Source organism: Sminthopsis crassicaudata, chromosome 1 (assembly GCF_048593235.1).
Source record: "Sminthopsis crassicaudata isolate SCR6 chromosome 1, ASM4859323v1, whole genome shotgun sequence".
NCBI lineage: Eukaryota > Metazoa > Chordata > Mammalia > Dasyuromorphia > Dasyuridae > Sminthopsis > Sminthopsis crassicaudata.
The window spans coordinates 59,950,705-59,977,608 of NC_133617.1; the positions used below are offsets into that span (position 1 = coordinate 59,950,705).

The 26,904-nt window shown below is 35.0% G+C and overlaps 2 protein-coding genes across 3 annotated transcripts in view; one reads left to right on the forward strand and one right to left on the reverse strand.

The window, feature by feature from the left end:
- Positions 1-26,904, reverse strand: part of LOC141552035 (olfactory receptor 1f45-like) — a 141,901-nt gene that overhangs the window by 72,847 nt on the left and 42,150 nt on the right. Inside the window, exon 1 of one of the 2 annotated variants that reach the window (XM_074284417.1) lies at positions 728-906. The exons of the other annotated variant lie outside the window; for it this stretch is intronic. The gene's annotated coding sequence lies outside the window, so the exon portion shown is untranslated. Of the gene's footprint in view, positions 1-727; positions 907-26,904 lie in introns of those variants that run through there. 2 annotated transcript variants of the gene reach the window in all.
- Positions 15,718-16,662, forward strand: LOC141552027 (olfactory receptor 10H1-like). Its single transcript, XM_074284391.1, has one exon. The coding sequence runs from the start codon at positions 15,718-15,720 to the stop codon at positions 16,660-16,662; it is 945 nt and encodes a 314-aa protein (XP_074140492.1).

The following is a 26,904-nucleotide window of genomic DNA, read 5'->3' on the forward strand; positions in this document are numbered from 1 at the left end:
GTGTGTGTGTGTGTGTGTGTGCATATATATGCATATGGAAAAAAATATCAAAGCTTTAAGATATATCAAGCTTTAAAAGGTTCTGAAATTTTTAAGATACCTTGTACTTTAAGAGCTAAGTTCCGGCAGTCTATATTTCTATATGCTATGATTCTTCCCAGCTCTAATATTTTGTATTCAAGAATCCCCCTTAGCGTTGACATTCTATGTTCTATGCTCTAAAAGCAATTAGATAGTACAGTAGATAGAATTATGAGCTTGAATTCAAGAAATTCTACTAGCTGTGTGAACCTGGATATCACTTAACTTCAGGCTGCCTCAGTTCCCAAAACTATAAAATGGGGATAATCATAGCACCTACTTTACAGGGTTTTTGGGAGGATTAAATGAGATAAATATTTGCAAAGCACTTATCACAGAGACTAGTACATTATAGGAACTTAATGAATGCATGTTTGCTTTAGTTTTTATGTTCTTAGGTCTGTGTGGTATTTTACAAGAACCCTTCCACCTTGAACATTTTATGTGATATATACATGGATATTTTTCAGTGCTTTTAAACTTAGACATTCTGTGTCACATGTTCCAAAAGCCCTTATAGCTCTGATATTCAGCATTCTAAAGTCTCTTTTAGCACTTAAATTCTATCATTTTATGAAACTCATTTACATTATTTTGTGTAAGATTTCCTCCTTGAACAGAAAGTGTCCTCTACAGATTCACTTACTTGAGCATTTGTTTGTTGTGAGTCTTCTGTTCTTTTGCTGAGAGGCTTAACTCCATTGCCTTCCCTGATTCCCTTCCCACAGTTGAATTTTTCAGAGAAGAAAACAGCCAAAGTTGTCAGTTTTTCCAGGAGAAAGAAACCTTGAGGTTTTGGCTGAGATGATATATATGACAGCAGGAGTTAGCTCTGTCTCCTAGGGAGGATGTGTATAGATAATTGTAGGTCCTTTTACAGGGATTCCCTGGATTCAGGGCCCTAATTCCCTTAGTGCATTGTTAAATTCAAACATCAAGTAATTGTCCATTTTTGACTCTAGCTCCTTAGGGCTCAACTTGTTTTAAGAAGAGTTTGGCCAAAGTTAAATTTATTTTCACAATATTTCTGTCTGGAATGATGAGAACTTCCCAGTTGCTTAGTTTTACTTCAAAAAGGAAGTTTAGAACATGGAGATGGAAGGGGCCTTAGAGCATAGGATTTCAGAGTTCAAAGAGTTTTGAAATAATCAACACAAAATACTTAAGTTGAACAAAGCCTTAGAACATTGTATCAGAGCTCCCTAAGATGAATGAAATGGTTATAGTTTTGAGAGCTTTTTCATTCTCTGATTCATTGCTGACAGAAGATCAAGTTGGAAGGGACTTTTGCAATCATTTAGTCTTACTTCCTCATTTTACAGATTTGGAAACTGTTAAAGGTCTTATTAACTAGTAAGTTAAAGAGCCAGTATTTGAAACAATATCTTTAAATCCCAAATCTAATGCTTTTTGAATTCATATCAGAAAGCAAAGAAAATAATAATATCACTAGGAAGTATCCCTCAGTTAAGGCTTGTACAGTTTCTGTTATGGGGTTTGGAGATGTTTGAGTGTTTCTTTTTTTATATTATTGTTTTAAGTATGTTGCAGCATTGATTTTCTTGCATTGTATACATTATACATTTGGCAGCTCTCAGGAAATGTGATCAGTTAATATGGAATTATTTCACTGTCCATGATTCTTCTAATTTATCAGAAGTTGTAAATAGTATTTTTCCCAGAGTTTCAGTTTTATATCTTCAGAATCCCTGGAAGGTACAAATACTGCTTGGGAATCTCTTTGTGAATTCCCTCTTCTTCTGTAGCTTCTCTTTGTACCTCCCCCCACCTTCCATTTCATTATTTATTTTTTTAAACATTATTATTATTATTATTATTATTTTGCTTCAAATTTTGAGTTCCAGATTTTTTTCTCTCCTTGTTGACCTCCTCTATTCACTGAGAAAGCAAGATGCATGGTGTCAGTTTTACATGCAGGATCATGAAAGATATATTTCCATATTAACCATATTGCAAAAAAAAAAAAGTAAGAAAAATAAAGTGAAAAAATATGCTTTAATTTACACTCATAATTCATCAGTTCTCATGCTGGAGGGTAGCTATCATTTTTTTTTTTAAATGTGACTCCTTTGAAACTGTTGTTCATTGTATCAATCAAAGTAGCTAAGTCTTTCACAATCGATCATTGTAACACTATTACCATTATCATATACAATGAAATCCAGGTTCTGCTCACTTCATTCTGCAATAGATCAAAAAAGTTTTCCCAATATTTTTTGAAACCATCCCCTTTACTGATTCTTATAGAACAATAATATTCCATCATAATTGTAAAGGGCTGAAATTCTTGAGTCCATGCACTCAGATGGGACAATCAAGCACTTGAGGCTAATAACTGAGAGGACAATACTCTATAAGAGTATGCTTGGAAAATGACCCTTTCCACTATCCTGTGCTGGCCCAGTCATTTGGTGTATACAGAGAATTGTGGAAGAGACTAGGTCTAGGAGGTAGAGTGAGATTAGCCAGCCTCACTCTGGGCAGGAGAGGAAGAGGCAAGGTCACGGAGATCCTACATGTCTATCCCCTTCACTTCTACTGCTAAAGACCAAGAATAAAGACTTTTGCTTATCCTGACTCCAGCTGATTCTAAGGTATCCAGGGTGCTAATGCAATCATCACACACAACCATATACCATAATTTGTTCAGCCATCTCTCTATTGATAAATATCCCTTTAATTTTCAGATCTTTATCACTACAAAAAGAGCTGCTATCAATATTTTTGCACATACAGGTTCCTTTCCTTTTCTTTTGATGTCTTTTTGATTAAGAAGTAGATCTGTGATATTGCTGTGTCATCAGGTATGCAAAGTTTTATAGCCCTTTTGGACATAGTTCCAAATTGTTCTTCAAAATGGTGAATCAGTTCACAACTTCACCAATAGTACAGTCGGGACCTAATTTTTCCACATACCCTCTAATAGGAATCATTTTTCTTGTCTGTCATAATAATCAATCTGATAACTTCGAGGTGGTATCTAGGGATTGTTTTAATTTGCATATCATTAATCAATAGCATTTGGAGTATTTTTTTCTATATGGCTGTACATAGCTTTGATTTCTTCTTTTGAACACTACCTGTTCATGTCCTTTTGGCCATTTGTCAATTGAGGAATGGATCCTAATTTTATTAATTTGATGCAGTTCCCTATGTATTTGAAAAATGATGTGTTTTTATAGAAACTTGCCATTAAATCCTTTCCCCCACTCCAGTGCCCTGCTTTCTTCCTAATTTTAGCTGCATTTGATTTGTTTAAACCTTTAAGAATATGATGCTCTGCCATCTGGCACACACACACACACACACACACACACACACACACAGGAACATAGGTGTAAACACACATAATTATGATAGATTTTACTGTCTATGACCTTTTAACAAAATTTAGTTTCTCTGGTTATCTCTTTTTAATTGGGTCTGTTTTTCCTTTTGTTTTGTCTTAGGCCTTGATTGCTACCCTTGCCTTTAAAAAAAAATTAAAGCAATTCACTGAAACATAATAGATTCTCTTCCAATTTCTTATTTCAATTTTTTTTGTCAAGTGTTTTTTCTTACAAATAATAGTTGGATTCAAATTTCTAATCCACTCTGCTATCCACTTGCATTTGGGAAGTGTTTATCACATTCACATTCATGATTTATTAACTGGGTGTTGTCTACCATCCTATTTTATTCTACTTATATTTTTCTCTTTTTACACTGTCTCTTCTTAAAAGTCCATTTTGTTTCTAACCACTGCTTCCATTAATTTGCCCTCCCTCTTATTACCAACCATTTTTCATTTATTCCATTTCCCTTCTACTTCCTGGTAGGTAAGCTAGATTTCTACATACAATTGTGTGTGTACACGTTTTCCTACTTTGAAAATAATTCTGATGGGTGAGGTACAAATCACCTCAGGTATAAAGATATTTGTTGCCTCCTTATTTCCCCCTGAACTATAAAAGCTCTTTTTTATGCACTTCTTTAATGTGAGATAATTTCCCCCATTCTTCCACTGACTTCACTTTTCCCTTAGAATATATCTCTGTGAATAACAAATTTTCTACTCAGATCTGATCTTTTCACTAGAAATATTTAAAAGTTGTTTATTTCACTAAATATCCTTTTTTAAAAATCCCCTGAAGGATTATAATGATTCTTCATTGTAATCTCAACTCCCTTGTTTTATGAAATATCATATTCTAAGCTCTCTATTTCTTTAATGTAGTAGTTGCTAAATCTTGTGGATCCTGTTGCTTTATGATATTACATTATTTTCTCCTTGACCTAAAAGCTCTAAAATTTGGACTATTCCTAGTAGTTTTCATTTTGGGATATCTTTTATGAAGCTATTGGTGGATTATTTGAATTTCTATATTACCCTCCAGTTACAAGATATCAAAATAGTTTTCCTTATAATTTTCTGAAATATGATGTCTCAGATCTTTTTTTTTTAGTATGACTTTCAGTTCATTCAACTTCTTAAATCATCTCTTTTTGATATATTTTCCAAGTCAGTTATTTTTCCAATGAGATATGTCATATTTTCTTTCTATTTCATAATTCATTTGACATAATTTTATTGGGGTTTTTTTTGATAACTTAAGCAATCATCAAAAAGCAACTGTTCAATTCTAATTTTTAAGGAATTTTTTCAGAGAGATTTTGCTTTTTTGTTTTTAAGTGTTAATTTATTTAGTGTTTTTTGTTTGTCTTTTACCAAACTGTTAATTTTCTCTTCCAATTTTTCCTCTATCTCTTTTATGTTTTTCTTTAGCATTTCCAGGAATTCTCATTAAGCTTGTGTACAATTTACAATTTTTTTTCTTTGAGGCTTTGCTTTTTGTCTTCTAAGTATGTATATTGATATTTCTTGTCACTATAGTAGATTTTTATGGTTGGGTTCTTTGCCCATTTTCCCATCCTATTTATTGATCTTGGAGTTTATGTTACAGTTGGACTTGGGGGCACAGGAAGGGAGAGCACTGTCCCAAATGCCAGATTTTTTCTTTGAGTAGTTGTTTTCAGAGCTAGATTTAGGGATCTATGTGTTTTGGGTACTTCCAGTGTGGCATGACTTGGGGAGAGGTATGGTCAGTACTTTCTTGATCTCTGCTCTGGCCTTTATCCAAAACGGATCCTTGCTCCCCTTCAGCTCCAAGAATTAGTGCCATATCCTTCCTTACAATGTCTCCAGGCTGAGAGTTCCAGATACTGCTGGGGCTTTGTGGTCTCTAAGACCTACCAATGATGTTGATACTTTGCATCCTTCAGGCTAACACTATTCCCTTGACCCTCTCGTCCCCACCCCAGTATCAAAGATCTCTCCAACTTATCTCCCAAATTGTCTTGCGCTGGAAAAAATCTCATCTTGACCTTTTCTTGATTTTGTCACTCCAGAATTTGATTTGACATGTTGTTTTAAAATTGTTTGGAAGAAAATGTTGGGAGAGTGTGTCTGGGTTGCCACCTTTACTCCAACATCTTGAATTTGCCCCCATATTTTCCCCTGTCAACTTACAATAAGTGTTTCTTTGAAATTTTATATTGGTTTAGTGGGAGTCATCAAAGAATGAGGAGCTCGTTCCTCAGCATCTGGGTTATGGCCATCATTCCTATGTCTGCATCGCCTATGGTTCTCAAGTTGGGGAGATCATCCTAATATGTTCTCTCTTTTCACTCAGTACAGCTTAATTTCCTCTGGAATGTTGGAAGGAGTTATTCTAATTGTGTAGGACTCCTATACAATTAGGCAATTGTGTAGGAGTCCTACACAAATAGATAGAGAAGGGGGAGAGAGAGAGAGAGAGAGAGAGAGAGAGAGAGAGAGAGAGAGAGAGAGAGAGAGAGAGAGAGAGAGAGAGAAAGAACTATATTTTTTGTTTCACAAAGACTATGATCGATGTGTAAATGATATATTGGAAAGCTACAGAATTACAGTCAGGAAAATGTGAGTTTAGATTCCTTATCAGATACTTACTAGCTATGTGATCCTGAGCGAGCCATTTAAATTTTGTTTGTCTCAGTTTCCTTACCTATAAAATTAAAGTAATTATTTTCTCTACCTCTCATAGTAGCTGTGAAGCTCAAATGAAAGAACATACATAAATTGTTTTTGCAAACCTTAAAGTGTTATGTAAATGCTAGCTATCCTAATTGAGAGGGACTATTGGGGGGGGGGGGAAAGAACAGAATTTTAGAAGTTGAAATCATCTTTGAGCATAAAATATTAGAGTAGAAAGTAACTTTAAAACAAGAAAAATAGATAGTCAAAGCTGAAAGAGAGCTTAGACTACACCAGGTAAGTTAAATTAAGAAGTTACTTTAGGACATGAATGCCCTCTTGGTGGAGTTGTGAACTAAACCAACCACTCTGGAGAGCAATTTGGAATGATACATGCCTTTTGATTAAGCAATACCATTCCTAAGTCTATATCTCAAAGAGATAAAAAAAAGGGAAAATGACCTATTTGCACAAAAATATTTATAGCAGCTCTTTTTGGCAAAGGATTGAAAATTGAGGGGAACACCAACTTTGGGGAATAGATGAAGTTCTGGTACATCATTGTGATAAAATATTACTGTGCTAAAAGAAATGATGAACAGGCAGATTTCAGGGGAAAAACCTGGAAAGATTTAAATGAAGTGATAAAAGGTGAAATGAGCAGAACCAGGAAGACACTGTACATAATAAAAGCAACATTGTAGGATGATAAATTGAGCATAACTTGGCTATTCTATAAAATGATCCAAGACAATTCCAAAGTACTTGTGATGAAAAAAAAAATGATAACTTCCAGAGAAAAACTTTATGACGTCTGAATGCTGATTGAAGAACACTATTTTTCATATTCTATATTTCGTAATGGATTTTTCCCCTTTGGGTCTGTGTCTTCATAGTGGCTTAACTCAGTCTCCCAACTCTAAGCTCTTTCATTGGCATATCCCCATTCTTAGAATGCATTTCTACTACTTGGCTTCTCAGATTTCCCTCAAGACTTACCTCAAATCCACCTTCTTGTGAGAGGCCTTTTTGTAATCCCCAAATCACCTATTCCACTGCTAACACATTCCCTCCAAGATTACATCCGATTTATTATCTCTATCTATGTACATATTTTAAATGTACACCATTATTTGAATGTTGTCTCTACTATTGGCACATGAGTTCTTCCACAATAAAGCCCAATCCAATATTTATTAAACACTTTCAATATCTCAGACATTATACTATGTTATGAGGATACAATTATTAAAATGAAAGATCATTCCTATTCTCAAGGCCCTTACAATTTAATGGAAGAGGCACAAAAAGAATCAAGGAATCAGGAAGATGGAGACAAAAAAGAACCCAGTGAAGAGGAAACTTGTTCCATGGAAAGGAAACTGGACAGAGCAACAAATGTTGAATGGAGCAAGGTCAGAAGTCTAGTTTTTCCCCTCTACAAAGAAAAACATTGGGAGCCTCCCCCCCCCCCCAATACCTCCAGTCACAGCTAAGAAGAGGCTGAGGGAGGCAGTGTCTGTCAACATTTGAGTTAGAAGCATGGTGATAAGATTAGAAGTATTTTTTATTTTGTAAAGTTGGAGGAAAAAAAAAAAGTCAGGGAAACAAATGCTGTGGACCTTGTTTTTGTCTTTCTTCATATTCCCAGCCCTAGAATGTAGAAATGTTTATCAAAGATTAGTATCTCTGCTGTGAGGGCTGGTCATCCACCTTTGGTGTCTATCTGAATTACCCAACTCTCACCTATGGCTTCAAGAAGTTGCAGCAGGATCAGAAGCCACAATCCAATAAACTGTTTTGAAGGTAAGCTAAAGCAGTTAAAAGGTAACTAAGGGGTGATCAAATCTGTGAGTTTGCATTTAGAGTCCATTAGTTCTTTATCTGGATGTGGATAGCATTTTCCTTTGTGAGTCTTTTGTATTTGTCTTGAATCATTGAATTACTCAGAGGAGCTGTCACTCATAGTTAATCTTGACACAATATTTCTGACACTATGATATTTTTTTTTGTTCTGTTCATTCCATTTTAGATTAGTTTATATAAATCTTTCCAGTATTTTATTTTGGGTTTTTTTAATCTACCTGTTCACCATTACTTATTACATGATATATTCTATTACATTCATATGCCACAACTTGTTCAACCATTCCTCAATTGATAGCCATCCTCTCAATTTCCAATATTTTACCATCACAAAAAGGGCTGCGTGTGTGTGTGTGTGTGTGTGTGTGTGTGTGTGTGTGGTGTTAATGTTTGCCTCCTCTACTGCACAGAGGCTTGGGATCTCATGATGGTTTGCTGAGATGGGACTTGCTGTTAACTTGCTAGGATATTTCCTGTCTAGTCTGTGTTCCCCTTTTATCCAAGTGAGGAGAACTTTCTTGCCAGTCTTCAAGTTTTTTGAGCCAAAAGCTTCTTTTTCTTTTCTTTTTCTGGCTCCACTGCTCCCAGATTTATTTTGGGGTCCTATTTTATGGTTGTTTTGGGGTGAATATGGGAGAGGTAAGATGTTTACTGATTACTACACAATCTTAGCTCCAGGAAATCCTCTGCTGCAAAGGCTACTTTTTTTATTCATTAGAAAAGGTGCCCTAAAACCCATCTGCTTCATCTAATTTAGCCCTAGTCTACTTGCCATGGCAAGTGGGGAATCTCATTTTGCAGGTGAAAGAAAAAAATGTTCCAGTAGTTCAAAAGAAATGTGAGATGCACATTTCTAGAGCCATATCCACTCCAAATGTTCATTTAGACTCTTTGTGATCAACATGTAGCAGAGAACTCATATAGATCTTACTAACCATAGTCAGACATCTTGTACCCCAATGTAGTAATGTCATTTTAGTCCTCTTTGAGAACTAAGGACAACATCCAATGAATCAATCTTACCACTTAGCAGAGTATCTGGCTTGTAGTAAGGAATCAAATGTTTGCTGACTAAATGACTTCTTTATCATCTTCATATCTGGCATTTTAAAATTTTGTTAAGTCATTTTGAATCATTTTGACTCCATTTGGGTTTTTATTGTCAAGTTACTGGAGTGGTTTGCCATTTCCTTTTTCAGCTCATTTTACAAATGAGGAAATTGAGATAAAAACAAGTGACTTATGTAGGGCCGTACATCTAGTAAGTGTCTGAGGTTAGATTTTAATTCAGGAAAATTACTGTTGCTGACTTCAGGCCTGGCACATTATCCACTGAGCAATTTAGCTGCCCTTGGCATTTTTATTTTGTAAAGTTGGAGGAAAAAAAACAGTCAGGGAAATATTTATATCCTCTTACTTCATGTACTATATTTTTTTGAATTACCATTAGTCAAATGATATATACCTATTTTGAGTATTTCTAATTGTTCTAACATTGTTCTAATGTTTTAAAATTATTCTAAATGATGGTTTTCAAATGATTTGTTAAAAATGTAAAAATGAAGCATCTTCCAATTAGTTAAAAAATAACTAATTGATATTAAGGAAAGATGGAAATTTATAAGTTAAATTTTTTAAAAATCTACCAACAATATTTATATCACTTGTTTTTATTTCAATTTATTTTTCATTAATTTTCGCCATCATTATTATTACATATCTTTTCTTTTTCAAATGTCATAGTTAAAAAATACATACATACCTATATATGTCTTTATTTGACTAAGTAAAAAAGCATTTAAAATACTTGCTATATGCCAAACACTATTTCAAGTGATGTGAATATAAACACAAAAGTAATAAGAGTCTCTGCTCACAGAGAACTCACATTCTAATAAGGGAAGAAAATCTATATCTATACAGATATTTATATCAATTTATACATATATAGATACACAATCTATATATTATATTGTAATAATTGTGATTTTTAAACATGTTGTTTAATGTCATAAATAATAGGACTCCAATATGGAGTTAGGCTAAGTGGTCCGAATGACCATATGCATATAACTAGTAACAGAAAAATGTCTTGACTCATTCTGACCCTGATTGAAACATATAAATAATCCTGGTTCTTGATTAGACAAGATTACAGAGTCAATGAGCCAATACCCATTTCTGTGGTACCTAATTACCTACTCAAACTCTCAATTTCTGGTATCAATAAATGATCCAGGGAATTTTCCCATTATATCCAAGTCTGACTAGGAATGCCTCTTCTCATGTCTGTCATAAATTACTTGTTCTCAACTAAAGCTATCTTTAAGATAGAAAATTTCTGTCTGGACCTCTCTTTGCTGTGATTCATATCTCCCTCATATGAGTGACTTGTAGCCCTCTATGTGACTGAATATGTATGTTTATGAATATGTATGAATATGTATGTGTATCTCTATGCTTTTGCTTAGAGTTGAAGAATTTACCCACAGTGTGGTAGTTGACCTCAATGCCATTGTTTCCTTGTTAAAGAAGTCTGATAACATTACAGAAAACATGCTAAAAAGCATGAGTGCAAGTACTGAGTCTGCTTCACTTCACTGGTGACTGAGAAAAAGTGAGAGCTTTGTCCATTATCCAGAACATGTCATCATAAAACTAACATGCAACACTGGTGAAATGCAGGTAACCAAAATTTGCCACTTTTCCACAAGCCTTTACAACTGACAGTGTTAAAGGCTTTTGTTAGACCTTTGAATGGTGCATACAGACTATTGTTCTGTTTGGGGGCATTTTTTCTGTAATTGTTCAACCATTCTTGGTCCTTTTTGAATCCACTAATTCTTGGGTAGATAAATATCTTCCAGGTGAAGGGTCAGTCTACTAAGGAAGACTATAGCAAAGGGAAAAAAGAAATAGGTTGTTCTGTTACAGAATAAAACCTCTACTTAACTTGAAAATTTGTCTGGAGAGGAAATGATTTCAAACTGAGATATACAGTCAGTAGCTTCAGCATTGAATAATGACAATCTGTTGAAAACAATATAAAAATGTTCAGCCCATTTCTCTAGGATCATGTCCTTATCACTAATCAGTGTAGCTCTATAAGCTCTGAATAATTGAGATACACCATAGGTCTTTCTCCCATAAATAGCCTGTATCTACTGTGCATGCAAAGGCAAGAGTTGGACGATTTAGGTGGACACCAAAAATGGAAAGCAGTTCTGAAAAGATCACAGAAGCCCTTATACAGAGGTAGATGTCTTCTCTGAACATTCCACACCCCATCTGTTTGTGTGTGTGTGTGTGTGTGTGTGAGTGTGTGTGTGTGTGTGTGTGTGTGTGTGTGTGTGTGTGTGTGTGTGTGTGTGTGTTAGAAAAGGAAACTGGAGGTGTAGGAGAGAGATTTACACCTTGAGTTTCTCATCTCTGTGTTAGGTAGAGGGTAATCACATGCTTCAATTTTGATCCAATGATTACTGTATTGATTAGAGTACTTTAGAGCTTAATTCTTAAAACTTGTCCTTCAAATTTATTTTTCTTTAAATGTTGCAGTTGTACTATAAATTGTTCTCCTAGATCTGCTCACTATACTCTGCATCAGTTCACAAACATCTTTCCTGTTTTCTCTAAACTCATCCCTTTCATCATTTCTTACTTCTCCATTACAATATTACAGTCATTCATGCATCTCTCATTTGATGCTTAATTTTCAACAAAAAACTGCTGCTAAAAATATTCTTTTATAATTTTCTAAACTTCAAAATGGGGATATTAACAGCAGTAATTTCCCTATAAAAGCAATTTTTCCCAGGGATGTTCTCAGGGATTCAATAAGATAAATTTTGAAAGCACTTAACACAATGCCTTATTCATATTATATGTTAATAAATGTTTGTTTCCTTTCATATATAACTGCCCTGACCCCTTCAAGAGCCATATGTTCTGTAGTCTTTATTTCCCCAGAAGGAACTTCTCAGTACCCTGTTGATGTTTCCTCATCCCAAAAAAAAAAAAAAAAAAAAAAAAAAAGGAGAGGACAATCTGGAGCCAGATTAAGCAAGAAGAAAAAAATGTGTTCCTCAGTAGTCTCAGGAACAAACACAACCATTCTGAAGAGACACTACCTGTTCTGGTAGTCAGGACTGGGACCTATGTGGTCCTTGATTATTAGCTTTCAGAGTCCCACTCAGTGGAGTTCAAGACTAAGCTCCTTAGCATAATTGGTGCACCCTTGGCAGCAATCAGCAATTAGTGAGAGGGGGTACACTCAGTCAGCTCTATCAGTTCCTTGAAGTTTCTCTAGGGGGCACATTTATTTCCAAAAGCAGTGAATTGTGCCCTGTGGGAGACCTCTATGGCCTGGGGAAAGCAATAGATGTAAAGAAAAGGAAAGATATAAATATGCTGATCTTTTTCCACTTTGGATTCACCAGAATGCTCATTCATGGACAAGCTGGCCAGTCTTCTCTCTTTACTCTGGAACCAAGCTTGAACTTACTACATTCATATTCCTTGCTTCAGGTGAAGCAGCATCAAGTTGAATAGCAATAAGCAGTCATTCAGGTTCTGGACTCTCACCCTCTCAGGTGAGCTATTTTCTTCTCCCCTTTCACCAAGGAGAAGGGAATTGTCCTCTACTTTGTCCCAATAATCAGAACACTTTTGAGATCCACTGCAAGTGGGAAGACAAACATGGGCTTTGGTAGTCTGAAAATTGCATAGGTGATAGATCCAGGGAAGAGAAGGCAAACAGGAGAGAGGGAACAGTTTTGCTAAGTCCAGAGGCAGAAAGATGGAGGCATCATCTAACTGGTCAGGATTCATCAGAATAGATGTGATCATTTCTGGCCACTGCTAAGAGTGACAGAATTATAGCACGGAGGAAGAGAGCTTAGAACATAGAATATAAAGATTGGAAGGGAATTTAGAATACGTTAGAACTGGGAGGACCCTTAAAACAAAGAATGTCAGATATGGAAAAGCCTTTAGAAAAATGACTATCAGGGCTGAGAGGGACTTCATACAGACAGATCCCTGAAGAAACATTTCCCAGCTGTAACACTTTTGCATGAAGGCAATGAGATGAAAGGATTGAAGGAATTGTACATTCTTAATCTGGAGAAGAGGTAAGACAGGAGATATATGACTTTTCTCTTTGAGCATGTGAAAACTGTCATGGAGATGGAGGATTAACCTCATTTTGCTTGACCCAAGACATCAGATCTAGGAATATTAGGGAGAAAGTGCAGATTATTACTTAATTGCAGAGAAAACATTGTAAGAATCTAAACTGGTCAGGAAAGGGATATCTCAGTAAAGCTGCCTCACCTCCCAGCTCTTTAATTTCCTCATTGGTACAGTGAGGGACTTGTATTAGTTGGCCCTTGAGGCCACTTCCAACTGTAAATCTTTAATCTCTTATCTGAGGTCCTGAAGTTCTTCAAGCACAGTGAAAATCCCCATTTTGTGGGGGAGGGAGCATCATTATATTAGCAAACATTTTGTAAAGGACAGCCTCATTCCCATGCTTATGGAGAAGATGAGGACTCAGAATCAGGGAGAGGTAAGGAAGTAGGGAGTCATCGAGGTAGATAACCTTGGTGGGGGTGGGGTGGGGTTTATAATTCAAAAGAGGAAAGAGATAAATTATAAGGATAAAAATCAGTGTAAAAAAGGAAAGGAGATAGGTGGCATGAAAAACAATCAGCTACTGGATGTGATAAAATAGGCAAGAAGAGAAGCAATTAATGTTTGGGGTAGTGTGGAGTTGGAAAATGTAGCCACTGGGGGAGAAGGCAACAAGTTGGTGATTTACAATAGAAAGAACTCTAGATCTGGAGCTTGAGAAACTGAACTCAAATCCCCATTAAGGTCATTACCGTAGTTACCTTAGTGGGAATTTGGACAAATTCTTTTTCCTTTTTAAGCCTCAGTTTCCTTACATGTAAAATAAGGTGCTTGGTATAAATAATCTCTGAAATCCTTTTTGTATCATTGCTGATGATTGTTGGGTAGAGATCTCTCCCCACTGGGGAAACAAGTACAGAAATGTCTGAGTAATATCCATAATGGAAGAGGCTTCAGACTCCCCACTGGATGGAGATCTGTTAGGAAGTGGTCAGCAGAAAAGGGTCAAAGAGAAGGATATTCCTGTTTCCTGAGGCATTTGAGGTTGGTGATGTGAGATACAAATGTTCCCAACTCACTAAGACTAGTTGGGGGAAGGAAAAAGAAAAGGTTGACCCTTTAGCCTAAGAAATGCTAGAAGGGAACCCATGCTTTCTCACTCCATTCCCGCTCAGGGAGGTCACTTATGACCAAATTTAATAAAAATGAGAGTCAACATAAATTAAATGTGATAACCTATAATTGGGTTAAAAATCAATGCAAATGGGCATAAGATTGAGGAAGGATAATTAATAGTTTACTTTAAAAGGTAAGTGTTTAATGTGCTACATATTCTATATGAAGCAACCATTTGACATAGAAACCACAAAAGTCATACCGATCTCAGCTTATTTAGAAACTTTAAGAAAAACTTAGAGCACTGAACAAGTATCATAGATTCTAAAATGGAAGGAACCTTGGATGTCATCTAATCAAACACAATCATTTTACAGATGGGTTAATTGGGGTTCAGACATCTGTCTGAGGTAAATATAAAGTCTTATATGTGCATTCAAAAAAACCAATTGCACAATTTGAACATACCAAATTCAAATCCAGCCTCAGTATCCCTTATTAGCTGTGCCACCATGGACAAATTAGTTAATCTCTCTAATCCTCAGTTTCCTCATCTGTAAATGACAAGATCAGACTGAAAAACTTCAAATGTCTCTTTGAATTCCAATGGCAGTAAAAGAAAGAGGAAAAAGACAAAGTAGGACTTTTAGTGTATTTTAAGTGGAGATAACAATGTGACACAAAGGCCAAAAAAAAGAGCTTGAGATTCTTAGACTGCCTTAAGAGAGGAATAGAGAAAAGAAATCATAAAAGTAGAACTATAAAAAGCTTAGAAATCATCCAAAACAAATTCCTGATTTTTATGGAAGAGGCCTAGAATAGTTAAGTCACATAGTTATAGAGTTAATATTTGAACCCAGACACTTTTCCTGCAGATGCATCACTCTCTTCTTATACAACTCTTCATTAAGAACAAGAGGTGATTTGTCCTGATCCTTAGGCTGCTTAAATCAAATGTGATGTATTTTGCTCAGACCCAGGCACCATCTTTTAAGGCCATTGCCAACATCAATAGCAGGACAAACAGGATGGGGAGGGGACTGAATATATAGTCATACACAAATTGTTTAAAGGAACCAGGTTGGTTTATTCCAGAGAAGATATTTGGGGGTAAATCATTCCTGTCTTCAAGGGCTTACAGTGCTGTTTGGGATTAAATTTGTTCTGTTTAATCTCAGAAGGCAGAAGAGTCATAGATAGTCATGGGTAGAAATTAAAGAGTCTGATTTTAATTTTACACAGAGAAGAACCAGGGCAGAATTACTATTGGGAAATGCATCATGTTCACAGGCATTCTTCTTGGCTCTTTTTTGTTCCCATGTTCTAACAGAGAGATCTGTGCTGTAGCAGAAGTTATCTAGGGGATAACTACCTTTGGGGATATGCTAGAGGAAATTGATGCTTTATACAGAGATTGGACTAGATGCTCCCTGGAGTTCACTTGCAACTCTAAGAATCTGAGATTCAGCAATAACGTTATTTTTCTCATGTCCTCCTCTGGCATAGTCTCTATGCTGGAGCAAAACCATACCACAGTGACTGAATTTATCCTCATTGGATTCTCACCATTCCCTCAACTTCAGATGCCTTTCTTTGTGCTCTTTCTGCTGATGTATTTATTCACACTTCTGGGCAACCTTCTCATCATGTTGGCTGTATGGCGTGAACAGAGTCTCCACAAGCCCATGTACTTCTTCCTGTGTACTCTTTCTATCTCAGAAATTGCCTACACGATGGCTATTAATCCCCGTATGTTTGCTGACCTGGTTTCCACTCACCACACCATTTCCTTATGGGGTTGTGCAAATCAGATGTTTTTCACATTTGCCTTTGGTCTCACTCACTGCTTCTTGCTCACCATCATGGGCTATGATCGCTATGTGGCTATTTGCCATCCCTTACGCTACAATGTACTTATGAGCTCACAGGTTTGTGCTTGGCTGGTGGGCTCCTCATGGCTAAGTGGTATAGTCATGGGGCTAGTGATCACTCTTCCTATTTTCAACTTGACCTTCTGTGGGCCTAATGAGATCCATCATTTCTTCTGCCAAGTGCCCCCTTTGCTGAAGCTAGCCTGTGGAGATGCTTCATCAGTAGCAATAGGGATTGGGGTGCTCTACATCATAGTCTTATTAGGTTGCTTTTTCCTTATACTTCTCTCTTATACCTTTATTGCGGCCACCATCTTGAAGATTCCATCAGCTGAGGGTCGCCGCAAAGCCTTCTCTACCTGTGCCTCCCACCTTATTGTGGTGATTATACACTATGGTTTTTCTTCTGTTGTACACCTCAAATCCAAGGCTTTAGAAGCCCTTGAAGGAGATACCCTGATGGGCATTTCCTACAGTATTCTCACCCCCTTCCTAAGCCCCATCATCTTTAGCCTGAGAAACAAGGAACTGAAGGATGCTCTGAAGAAAGTTCTCCTCAGGAGCCTATGCCCTTCAAGACTATAATCAAAATACTATGTGATGGTCAAGATTTAGAATGTATATTATTTTTGATGCGGGTCTTATGATATGGAACACTTCCTGAATGGATGGATGAAAGAATGAATGTTAATTTTATTTATGTATATCTGCTAAGTACTATTCTAAGTACTGGGAAAAAATTGTATATGGCTCACTTTCTCAAGAAGTTCACAACCAATGTGGGAGGGAGAGAATAACTTCTGACCTGATTATTAGCCCGAGGAGTAGGATCACAATCTAGTTGATATTCATCTCACATGAGTCATTTCCACCCTTTGCTCTCTCTTGAAACCATGAATTTTTGAGAATTCTTTTGCTTTTATTGATGTTCATCACTTGCTGATGAATTCCTGCCTGTATATCATAAGAAGTCCTAATCTTGTTCACTTCTGGTACACTTTCTATATCTCTATAGTGAGCCGCCTTTGCCCTATTCTGTACCTTTCTTTCCCCTGAAATTTTTCTGCTCCCCTTTACATGTTGTCATCACTTATCATAATGTAAACTCCTAGAGAGTAGGAACTTGTTTTTATATTTCCAATGCTTAGCACAATGTTCAGCATATAATACATGCTCTGATGAAATGGAAGTTTATGGTATTTACATGGTATATTTATTAAAATAATTTTCTTTTAACCAAATTACAGTTAAGATTTAGTCTGTGGGAATCTTGAGATATTTATTATCAAAAATGTTTAATGAATATTTTTGCAAATAGAGTTTAGTTAATTTACCAATCATTGATCCTCATATATAGGCTATATTTTTTATCATATTTGCTGTTAAAGGTTTTCAGCATTTCATTTTGTGTAGTAAGTTTTGATGATGTACTTCAGAAATTTTGTATTTCATAAATTCAAATATATATATATTTAGAATGTGTTGTGCATAACAATTTTTATTAATAAAGATGTTTGATAATGTTTTCTTAAAAAGAAAAGCAATTTAAATTCTTTGTAAATCTCTTTGATTTGTGTCTTTCTGTCTTGATCTCTCTTTCTCTCATTTTTACCCAGTGTTTGAAATTGTGCCTTAGACTTACTGGGTTGTAGTTTCCTTATTAATATTTCCTTATTATTATAAACAAAAGCATTAGATGACCACTAGTTGTTTTTCAAGGTCTCTTCCCACATCATATTTAAAGCTACTCTGAGATTTAGATAGAAAGTAGTTTGAAAGCAAGGGCTGTTGAAGATTTGGAGATACACATTTCTGGGAAAATCTGGGCAAATTATGAAAGAACTAGGATTAATAATATTTAACCCCATCATTGTGGTATTTTACAAAGTAATAACTACCTAAAGCTGTGAATATTAATAATATTGTGTTTTTAAAGATGAGGAAACTGAGACTCAGGAAAATTAAATAGATATTAAGATGTTAGACCCAGGACTTCAATTCAGCCTTTCTGACTATAAGGTCAAAATGCTTCCCTGATTCCATGCTGTCTCTTTGCTTTTATATAAAGAATATTGACTTTTTATGGGATTATGCAGAATGTTCCTAATTTAGAAAAAACTGAGTTTTTGGAGATTGGATTGCCGTATGCAAAAAGAGGGTTATCTGTTAGACTTGTCTTCCAAGCCGAATGGAAATTTGCCTTCCTATCATCTGCTGTCTGTTGCTACTATTTAATTTAAAATTATTAAGTTAAATGGTCTTGGCTCCTCTCTAAGTCTCTGAACCCATGTAGACCCAAGTTTCTCTCTTGAATGACTTTTTAAAAAATTTTTATTATAGCTTTTTATTTACCAGATATATGCATGGGTAATTTTACAGCATTGACAATTGCCAAGTGGATAGATAGCTAAGAGAAGTAAAGAGCTTGATAGTGAACATATGGGGTCTCTTGCAGACCTAGTGTTCACTTGGGAGTTAACAAGTCGGGGCATTATGTGAGCAAGTATAATAAAGAGTTTTAAGTTTGCACATTGCTGTTCTTGAGCGTGCTATTGGTTATTAAACTATGATTCAAGAAATCAAAGCCAGAGATCTCTGAAAGCCTCAGAGGAGATGAGTCAGGTGAAAGTTAGTTGACACTGTAAAGTTCAGTGGCTAGAGGATTCTCTGATGCCCTGGGAATTAGGAGAGACTGGCAATGAAGAGTACAGGGTAACACTAGGGCATTCACAAATGAAGTGACTACCCAGGGTTAAGTATTTACTGTACTTTCCAACTCCCCAGAATGGTTGAATTAATTCACAACTTCACTAACTGTGAACCCTCCCTGTTAACCTCAGGATCAGCCAGAGTCAGGATCAGCAAAAATCCCTGGTCTTTAGGGGGAGAAGTAAAAGAGATGGATGAAACTCCACAAGGCTCACCACCTACTGACCTCCCTTTTCCTCCTTCTTCTCCAAAGTGACTCTGGCTTGTCTTATTCCACCCCCTAATTCCGCCTACAATTATCTGTATACACCAAAAAATCTAGCCAGCACAGAATAGTGACAAGGGCCATTTTCTAAGCATATGCTAATGGAGTATTGTCCAATAAGTAATTAGCCTTAAGTGCTCAGTTGTCTGATTCCAGTGTACCTATTCAGAGTTTCAGCCTTTTACAACTAACAATGTTTTAGTGTCTCAATCTTCCTCCATCTCTAACATTTATCATTTTCCTTTTTTTTCAGATTAGCTAATCTATTATGTGTGAGGTAGTACCTCAGAGTTGTTTTAATGTGCATTTCTCTAATCAAAAATGACTTAGAGCACTTCTTCATATGCCCACAAGTAGCTTTAATTTCTTCATCTGAAAACTGCTCGTATATATCATTTTAAAAATAGTTTCATTTTATTTTTGTTATTTTAATATTTTCTTTTTCCAAATACATGTAAAGATAGTTTTCAATATTTACTTTTGTAAAACTTTGTGTTCCAAATTGTTCTCTCTTCTCTCCTCCCTTCCCTTTCCCCAAGATTGCAAGCAATCTCACATAAGTTAAACATATGCAATTCTTCTAAATATATTTCCATATTTGCCTCACACTGCAACAACCAAAAAAAAAAAAAAAGAGATCAAAAGGAAAAAAGAAATATGAGAAAGGAAAAAAAACAAGCAAACAAAGAACAACAAAAAGGTGAAAATATTATTCTTTGTTATACATGTAGTCTTCATAGTTCTCTCTGGATTTCCATGAACCTTTCTAATTACAAGTCTAATAAACTGTAATTCTCCTCATTGTTGAAAAGAACCAAGTTCATCACACTTGATCATCACATAATCGTGTACAATTTCTCTTGGTTCTACTAACTTCGCTTAACATCAGTTCATGTAAACCTCTCTAGGCTTAGCAGTTCCAGGAGAGCAATTTGCAACTATGCTCAAAAAGTTATCAAACTGTGCATACCCTTTGACCCAGCAGTGCTACTACTGGGCTTATTTCCCAAAGAAATACTAAAGAAGGGAAAGGGACCTGTTTGTGCCAAAATGTTTGTGGCAGCCCTTTTTGTAGTGTCCAGAAACTGGAAACTGAGTGGATGCCCCCCAATTTGAGAATGGCTGAATAAATTGTGGCATATGAATATTATGGAATGTTATTGTTCAGTAAGAAATGACCGGCAGAATGATTTCAGAAAGGCCTGGAGAGGCTTACATGAACTGATGCTGAGTAAAATGAGCAGGACCAGGAGATCATTATATACTGCAACAAAAACACTCTATGATGATCAATTCTGATGGATATGGCCCTCTTCAACAATAAAATGAAACAAATCAGCTCCAGTAGAACAGTAATGAATTGAACCAGCTACACCCAGCAAAAGAACTCAGGGAAATGAGTGTGAACCACCACATAGAATTCCCAATCCCTCTATTTTTATCCACCTACATTTTTTATTTCCTTCACAGATTAATTGTACACTATTTCAAAGTTCAATTCTTTTTGTACAACAAAATAATTGTATGGACATATATACATATATTGTATTTAACATATACTTTAACATATTTAACATGTATTGGTCAACCTGCCATCTGGGGGAGAGGTTAGGGAGAAGGAGGGAAAAAATTGGAACAAAAGGTTTTGCAACTGTCAATACTGAAAAATTATCCATGCATATATCTTGTAAATAAAAATATATTTAAAAAAAAACCCTCTCCAGGCTTTTCTGAAACCAGCTTGCTGATTGTTTCTTACAGAGCAATAATATTCCATTACATTCACATACCATAACTTATTCAGCCATTCTGCAGCTGATGAGTATTCTCCCATTTTCCAGTTCTTGCCACTACAAAAAGGGATGCTACAAACTTTCTTGCACACGTGGGTCCTTTCCCCCTTTTTATGATCTCTTTAGGATGTATATCCAGTAGAGATACTGGTAAATTAAAGAGTATGCACATTTTCATAGCCCTTTGGGCATAGTTCCAAATTGTTCTCCAGAATAGCTAGATCAGTTCACAATTCTACCACCAATATATTAGTGTCCAAGTTTTCATTTCTTAGAAAAATAATATTCCATAACATACATATACCATAAGTTATTCAGCCATCCCCCAATTGATGGACATCCCTTTAATTTTCAGATCTTTATCGCTACAAAAAGAGCTGCTATCAATATTTTAGTGCAAACTGGTCCCTTTCCTTTTCTTTTGATGTCTTTGTGATTCAGAAGTAGTAATGTAATATTGCTGGGTCATAAGATATGCATAGTTTTACAGTCCTCTTGGACATAGTTCCAAATTGTTCTTCAAAATAGTTGAACCACTTCACAACTTCGCCAATAGTACATTAGGGATCTAATTTTTCCACATTCCCTCTAATAGGTATCATTTTTCTTGTCTATTATATTAACCAATCTGATAGCTGTGAAGTGGTACCTAGGGAGTGTTTTAATTTGCATATCATTAATCAGTAGCACTTGGAGTATTTTTTCACTATTCCTGTACATAGCTTTGATTTCTTCCTTTGAACATTACCTGTTCATATCTTTTTGGCCATTTGTCAGTTGAGGAAGGATACTAATTTTATTGTTTTCACTTAGTTCCCTACATATTTGAGAAATTATGTATTTTTTATAGAAAGTTGTGATGAAATATTTTTCCACACTCCAGTGTCCTACTTTCCTCCTAATTTTGGCTGCATTTGATTTATTTGAGCCTTTAAGAATCAAATGCTCTGTCATCTGCACACACACACATACATACATGCAAATATGCATAATTGTGATTGATTTTTTTTTAACTGACTTCAGGATCTTTTACAAAAATTTAGTTTCCCTGATTATCGCTTCTTAATTAGGTCTGTTTTTGCTTTTGTTTTGTCTTAGGTCCTGATTGCTACCCTTGCCTTTAAAAAAATGAAAAACAACTCACTAAAGCATAACAGATTCTCTTCCAACTTCTTATTTCAATTTTTTGCATGTCTTTCTTTTTCAAATGTGTTTCTTGCAAACAATAGCTGGATTCTAATTTCTAATGTATTCTGCTATCCACTTGCATTTGGGGAGGGGGGATGTTTATCTCATTTACACTCATGATTTATTAAGTGGGTATTGTCTTCCATCCTATTTTATTCTGCTTAATTTTTTTCTCTTTTTACACCCTCCTCTCAAAAATCCATTTTGCTTCTAACCACTGCTTCCATTAATTTGTCTTCCCTCTTATCACCAACCATTTTTCCATTATTCCCTTTTCCTTCTACTTCCCTATGGATAAGCTAGATTTCTATATACAATTGTATGAGTGCACACGATTTCCTTTTTTGAAACAATTCTGATAAGAGTTACAAGTCACCTCAGATATAAACATGTTTTTGATTCCTTATTTTCCTCTGAACTATCAAAGCTCTTCTTCATGCCTCTCTTTAATGTGAGATAATTTCCTCCATTCTTCCGCTGACTTCCCTTTTTTCCCAGCATAATCTCTGTGAATAGCAAATTTTCTATTCAGGTGTGGTCTTTTCACTAGGAATGCTTGAAAGTCCTCTATTTCACTAAATATTCTTTTTTTTTTTTTAAATCCTCTGAAGGATTATACCAATTCTTGATTGTAATCTCAACTCCCTTGTTTTATGAAATATCATATTCTAAGCTCTCTTTTTCTTTAATGTAGTAACTACTAAATCTTGTGGATGCTGACTGTTGTTTTATGGTACATGAATGGTGTCTTTCTGACCTCTTACAGTATTTTCTCTTTTATTTAGGAGCTCTGGAATTTGGAATATTCCTAGGAGTTTTCATTTTGGGATGTCTTTAAGGAAGTTATTGGTGGATTATGTGAATTTCTATATTACCCTCCAGTTGCAAGATATCAGAGTAATTTTCCTTATAATTTCCTGAAATATGATGTTTCAGATCTTTTTTGTAAGCATCACTTTCAGTTCATTTGACACTTTTTAAATCATCTCTTCTTGATTTATTTTTCAGATCAGTTTTTTCCAGGGAGATACATCATATTTTCTATTTCTTAATTTTGTTGTCACAATTTTATTGTCTTTTTAGGATATCTTAAGCAATCATTAACAACCAGCTGTTCAATTCTAATTTTTAAGGAATTTTTTTTCAGTGAGATTTTGCTTTTTTGTTTTTACCATTTAGACAACTCTGTTTTAAGTGTTAATTTCTTTTTTTGTTAAAGCTTTTTATTTAAAAACACATATGCATGAGTAGTTTTTCAACATTGATCCTTGAAAAACTTTCTCTTCCAAATTTTTACATCCTTCCTCCCACCCCCTTCCCTAGCTGGCAAGTAGTCCAATACATATTAAATATGCTAAAATGTATGTTAAATCCAATATATGTATGCATATTTATACAGTTATCTTGCCACACAAGAAAAATCAGATCTAGAAAGGAAAAAAAAATGCAAGTAAACAGAAAGATTGAAAATGCTATGTTGTAGTCCACACTCAGTTCCCACCGCCCTCTCTCTGGGTGTACATTGCTGTCTTTATCACTGAACTACTGGAACTGGTTTGAATCATCTCATTATTGAAGAGAAGTATGTTCATTAGACATCATATAGTAATGTTGTTGCCGTCTGTAATGATCTTCTGGTTCTGCTCATTTCACTTAGCATCAATTCATATAAGTATCTCCAGACCTCTCTGAAATCATCCTGTTAGTAGATTCTTACAGAACAGTAATATTCCATAACATTAATACATAATATAGGCATCCATTCAGTTTCCAGTTTTTTTGCCACTACAAAAAGGACTGCCACGAACATTTTTGCACAAATGGGTCCCTTTTCCTCCTTTAAGATCTTTTTGGGATGTAAGCTCAGTAGAAATACTGCTGGGCCAAGGATATGCACTGTTTGGTAACATTTTGAGTATAGTTCTCCAGAATGATTGGATTCTTTCACAGTTTCACCAACAATGTATCAGTATCCCAATTTCCCCACATCCCCTCCAATATTCATCATTATCTTTTTCTGTCATATTAGCCAGTGTGACAGATGTGTAATGGTATCTGAGAGTTGTTTTAATTTGCATTTTTCTGATCATTAGTGATTTGGAGCAACTTTTCATATGACTATAAATAATTTTAATTTCTTCATCTGAAAATTGTTCATATTCTTTGATCATTTATCAATTGGAGAATGGTTTAAATTCTTATAAATTTGAGTTATTCTCTATATATTTTAGAAATGAGGCCTTTATCAAAACTTTTGAATGTAAAAGTTTTTCCCAGTTTATTGCTTCCCTTCTAATCTTGTCTGTATTAGTTTTGCTTATACAAAAACTTTTTAACTTAATATAATCAAAATTATCTATTTTGTCATCAATAATGATTTCTAGTTCTTTTTATGGTCACAAATTCCTTCCTCTTCCACAGATATGAGAGGCAAACTTTCCTATGTTCTTCTAATTTGTTTATAATATCATTTTTTTATGTCTACATCCTAAATCCATTTCAACCTTATCTTGGTATATGTTATTAAGTGTGGGTCAATGCCTAGTTTCTGCCATATTTAGTTTCCAATTTTCCCAGCTGTTTTTGTCAAATACTGAATTCTTATCCCAAAAGCTGGGGTCTTTGGGTTTGTCAAACACTAGATTACTATAGTCATTGACTATTTTGTCCTGTAAACCTAACCTATTCCACTCTATTCCTTAGCCAATACCAAATGGTTTTGTTGATCACTGCTTTTTAATATACTTTTAGATCTGGTACAGCTAGGCCATTTGCTTTTTTCTTTTTTTCATTGATTCTCATGAAATTCTTGACCTTTTGTTTTTCCAGATGAATTTTATTGTATTTTTTCTAGGTCAGTAAAATTGTTTTTTGGAAGTTTGATTGGTATAGAATTAAATAAATAGATTAGTTTAGGGAGTGTTTGTTATGATTCTTACAAGGTACTAAGACAGTGGAAGTGATAGAGACAATAATTATCTAATTTAGCATGGTTGAGTATGATTGATCTAATCCTACAAGGAGATGTTATGGGCCAGAACTTGAAACAAGGTGCTAAGTGGAATTGAGGAGACAATGGTTAAATCTAATTTAGCATTGATTTAATCCTACAACAAATAATGGCTTCCTAGTTATATAATGATTGGAGTATACTCAATGTATAGCATATAGGCAAGAAGCTCTCAGGACCAGACCCACAAGCCCACACTGAGAGGTAGAAGCAGATTTATACCAACTTATACCTTTGTGCTGGCTGGAGACATTGGGAGAATGAGAGGCTCAAGCTGGCAAAGGCAAAGGACTAGTGGCAAGAGCTTTCAGAACCAAGGAGAGTGATAGGCCTCTAAGAAAGCTAATCAGGCTATTTTGAAGGAGACAATAAGGAATCTGAACTTTTAGCTCCTGGCTGCATTTGAAGTGATTATTATACTGAACTGAAACTAAGGTTGCCTCCAGAAGCCCCCCAAGAAACCTGCTCCCAGAGAACATTATATTTTAGAGAAGAGAATATTACAAATATTGTCATCTTTATTATATGTACTTTACCTATCCAAGAGGACTTGATATTTTTCCAATTGTTCAGTTCTGACTTTATTTATGTGGAAAGTGTTTTGTAGATTTGCTTATAGTGTTCCTGACTTTCTCTTGGCAGATAGGTTCCCAAATATTTTATACTATTGACAGTTATTTTAAATGGAATTTCTCTTTGTATATCTTGCTGTTGGATTTTGTTAGTGATGTATAAATATGCTGATGATTTATATGGATTAATTTTATATCCTGAAACTTTGGTAATGTTATAGATTATTTCTAATAGTTTTTAGTTAATTCTTTAAGGTTTTCTAAGTATACTATTATATCATCTGAATAGAGTGATAATTTGGTTTTCTCATTACCTACTCTAAATCCTTTAATCTCTTTTTCTTCTCTTATTGCCAAAGCTAGCATTTCTAATACAATATTGAATAGTAATAGCAATAGTGGGCAAACTTCTTTCACTCCTGATCTTATTGGGAATGCTTCCAGTTTATCCCCATTAAATATGATGCTTTACTGATGGTTTTAAATAGATGCCACTGATTATTTTGAGGAAAAGTCCATTTATTCCTATACTCTCAAGTGTTTTTAATAGGAATGGATGTTGGATTTTATCAAATGCTTTTTCTGCATCTATTGAGATGATTATATGGTTTTTGTTAATTTGGTTATTAATACGGTCAATTATACTAATAGTTTTCCTATTATTGAACCAGCCTTGCATTCCGGGTATAAATCCTACTTCATCATGGTGTATTATCCTGGGGATGATTTTCTGCATCTATTGAGATAGTATGTTTTTTTTGTTAATGTGGTTATTGATATAGCCAATTACCTGCATTCCTGGTATAAATCCTATTTTTGTCATGGTGCATTATCCTAAGGATAATTTTCTGTAATCTCTTTGCTAATATTTTATTTAAGATTTTTGCATCAATATTCATTAAGGAGATTGGTCTATAGTTTTCTTTCTCAGTTTTCAACCTACCTGGTTTAGGTATCAGTACCATGTCTGTGTCATAAAAGGAATTTGGTAGGACTCCTTCAATCCCTACTTTTTCAAATAGATTATATAGCATTGGAGTTAATTGTTCTTTAAATGTTTGGTAGAATTCACATGTAAATCCATCTGGTCCTGGGGTTTTTTTCTTAAGGAGTTGGTTAATAGCTTGTTTTGTTTCTTTTTCTGAAACGGGACTATTTAGACTATTTGCTTCTTCCTCTGTTAATCTGGGCAAGCTATATTTTTGAAGGTATTCTTCCATTTCATTTAAGTTATTGAATTTATTGGCATAAAGTTGGGCAAAGTAACTCCTAATTATTGCTCTAATTTCC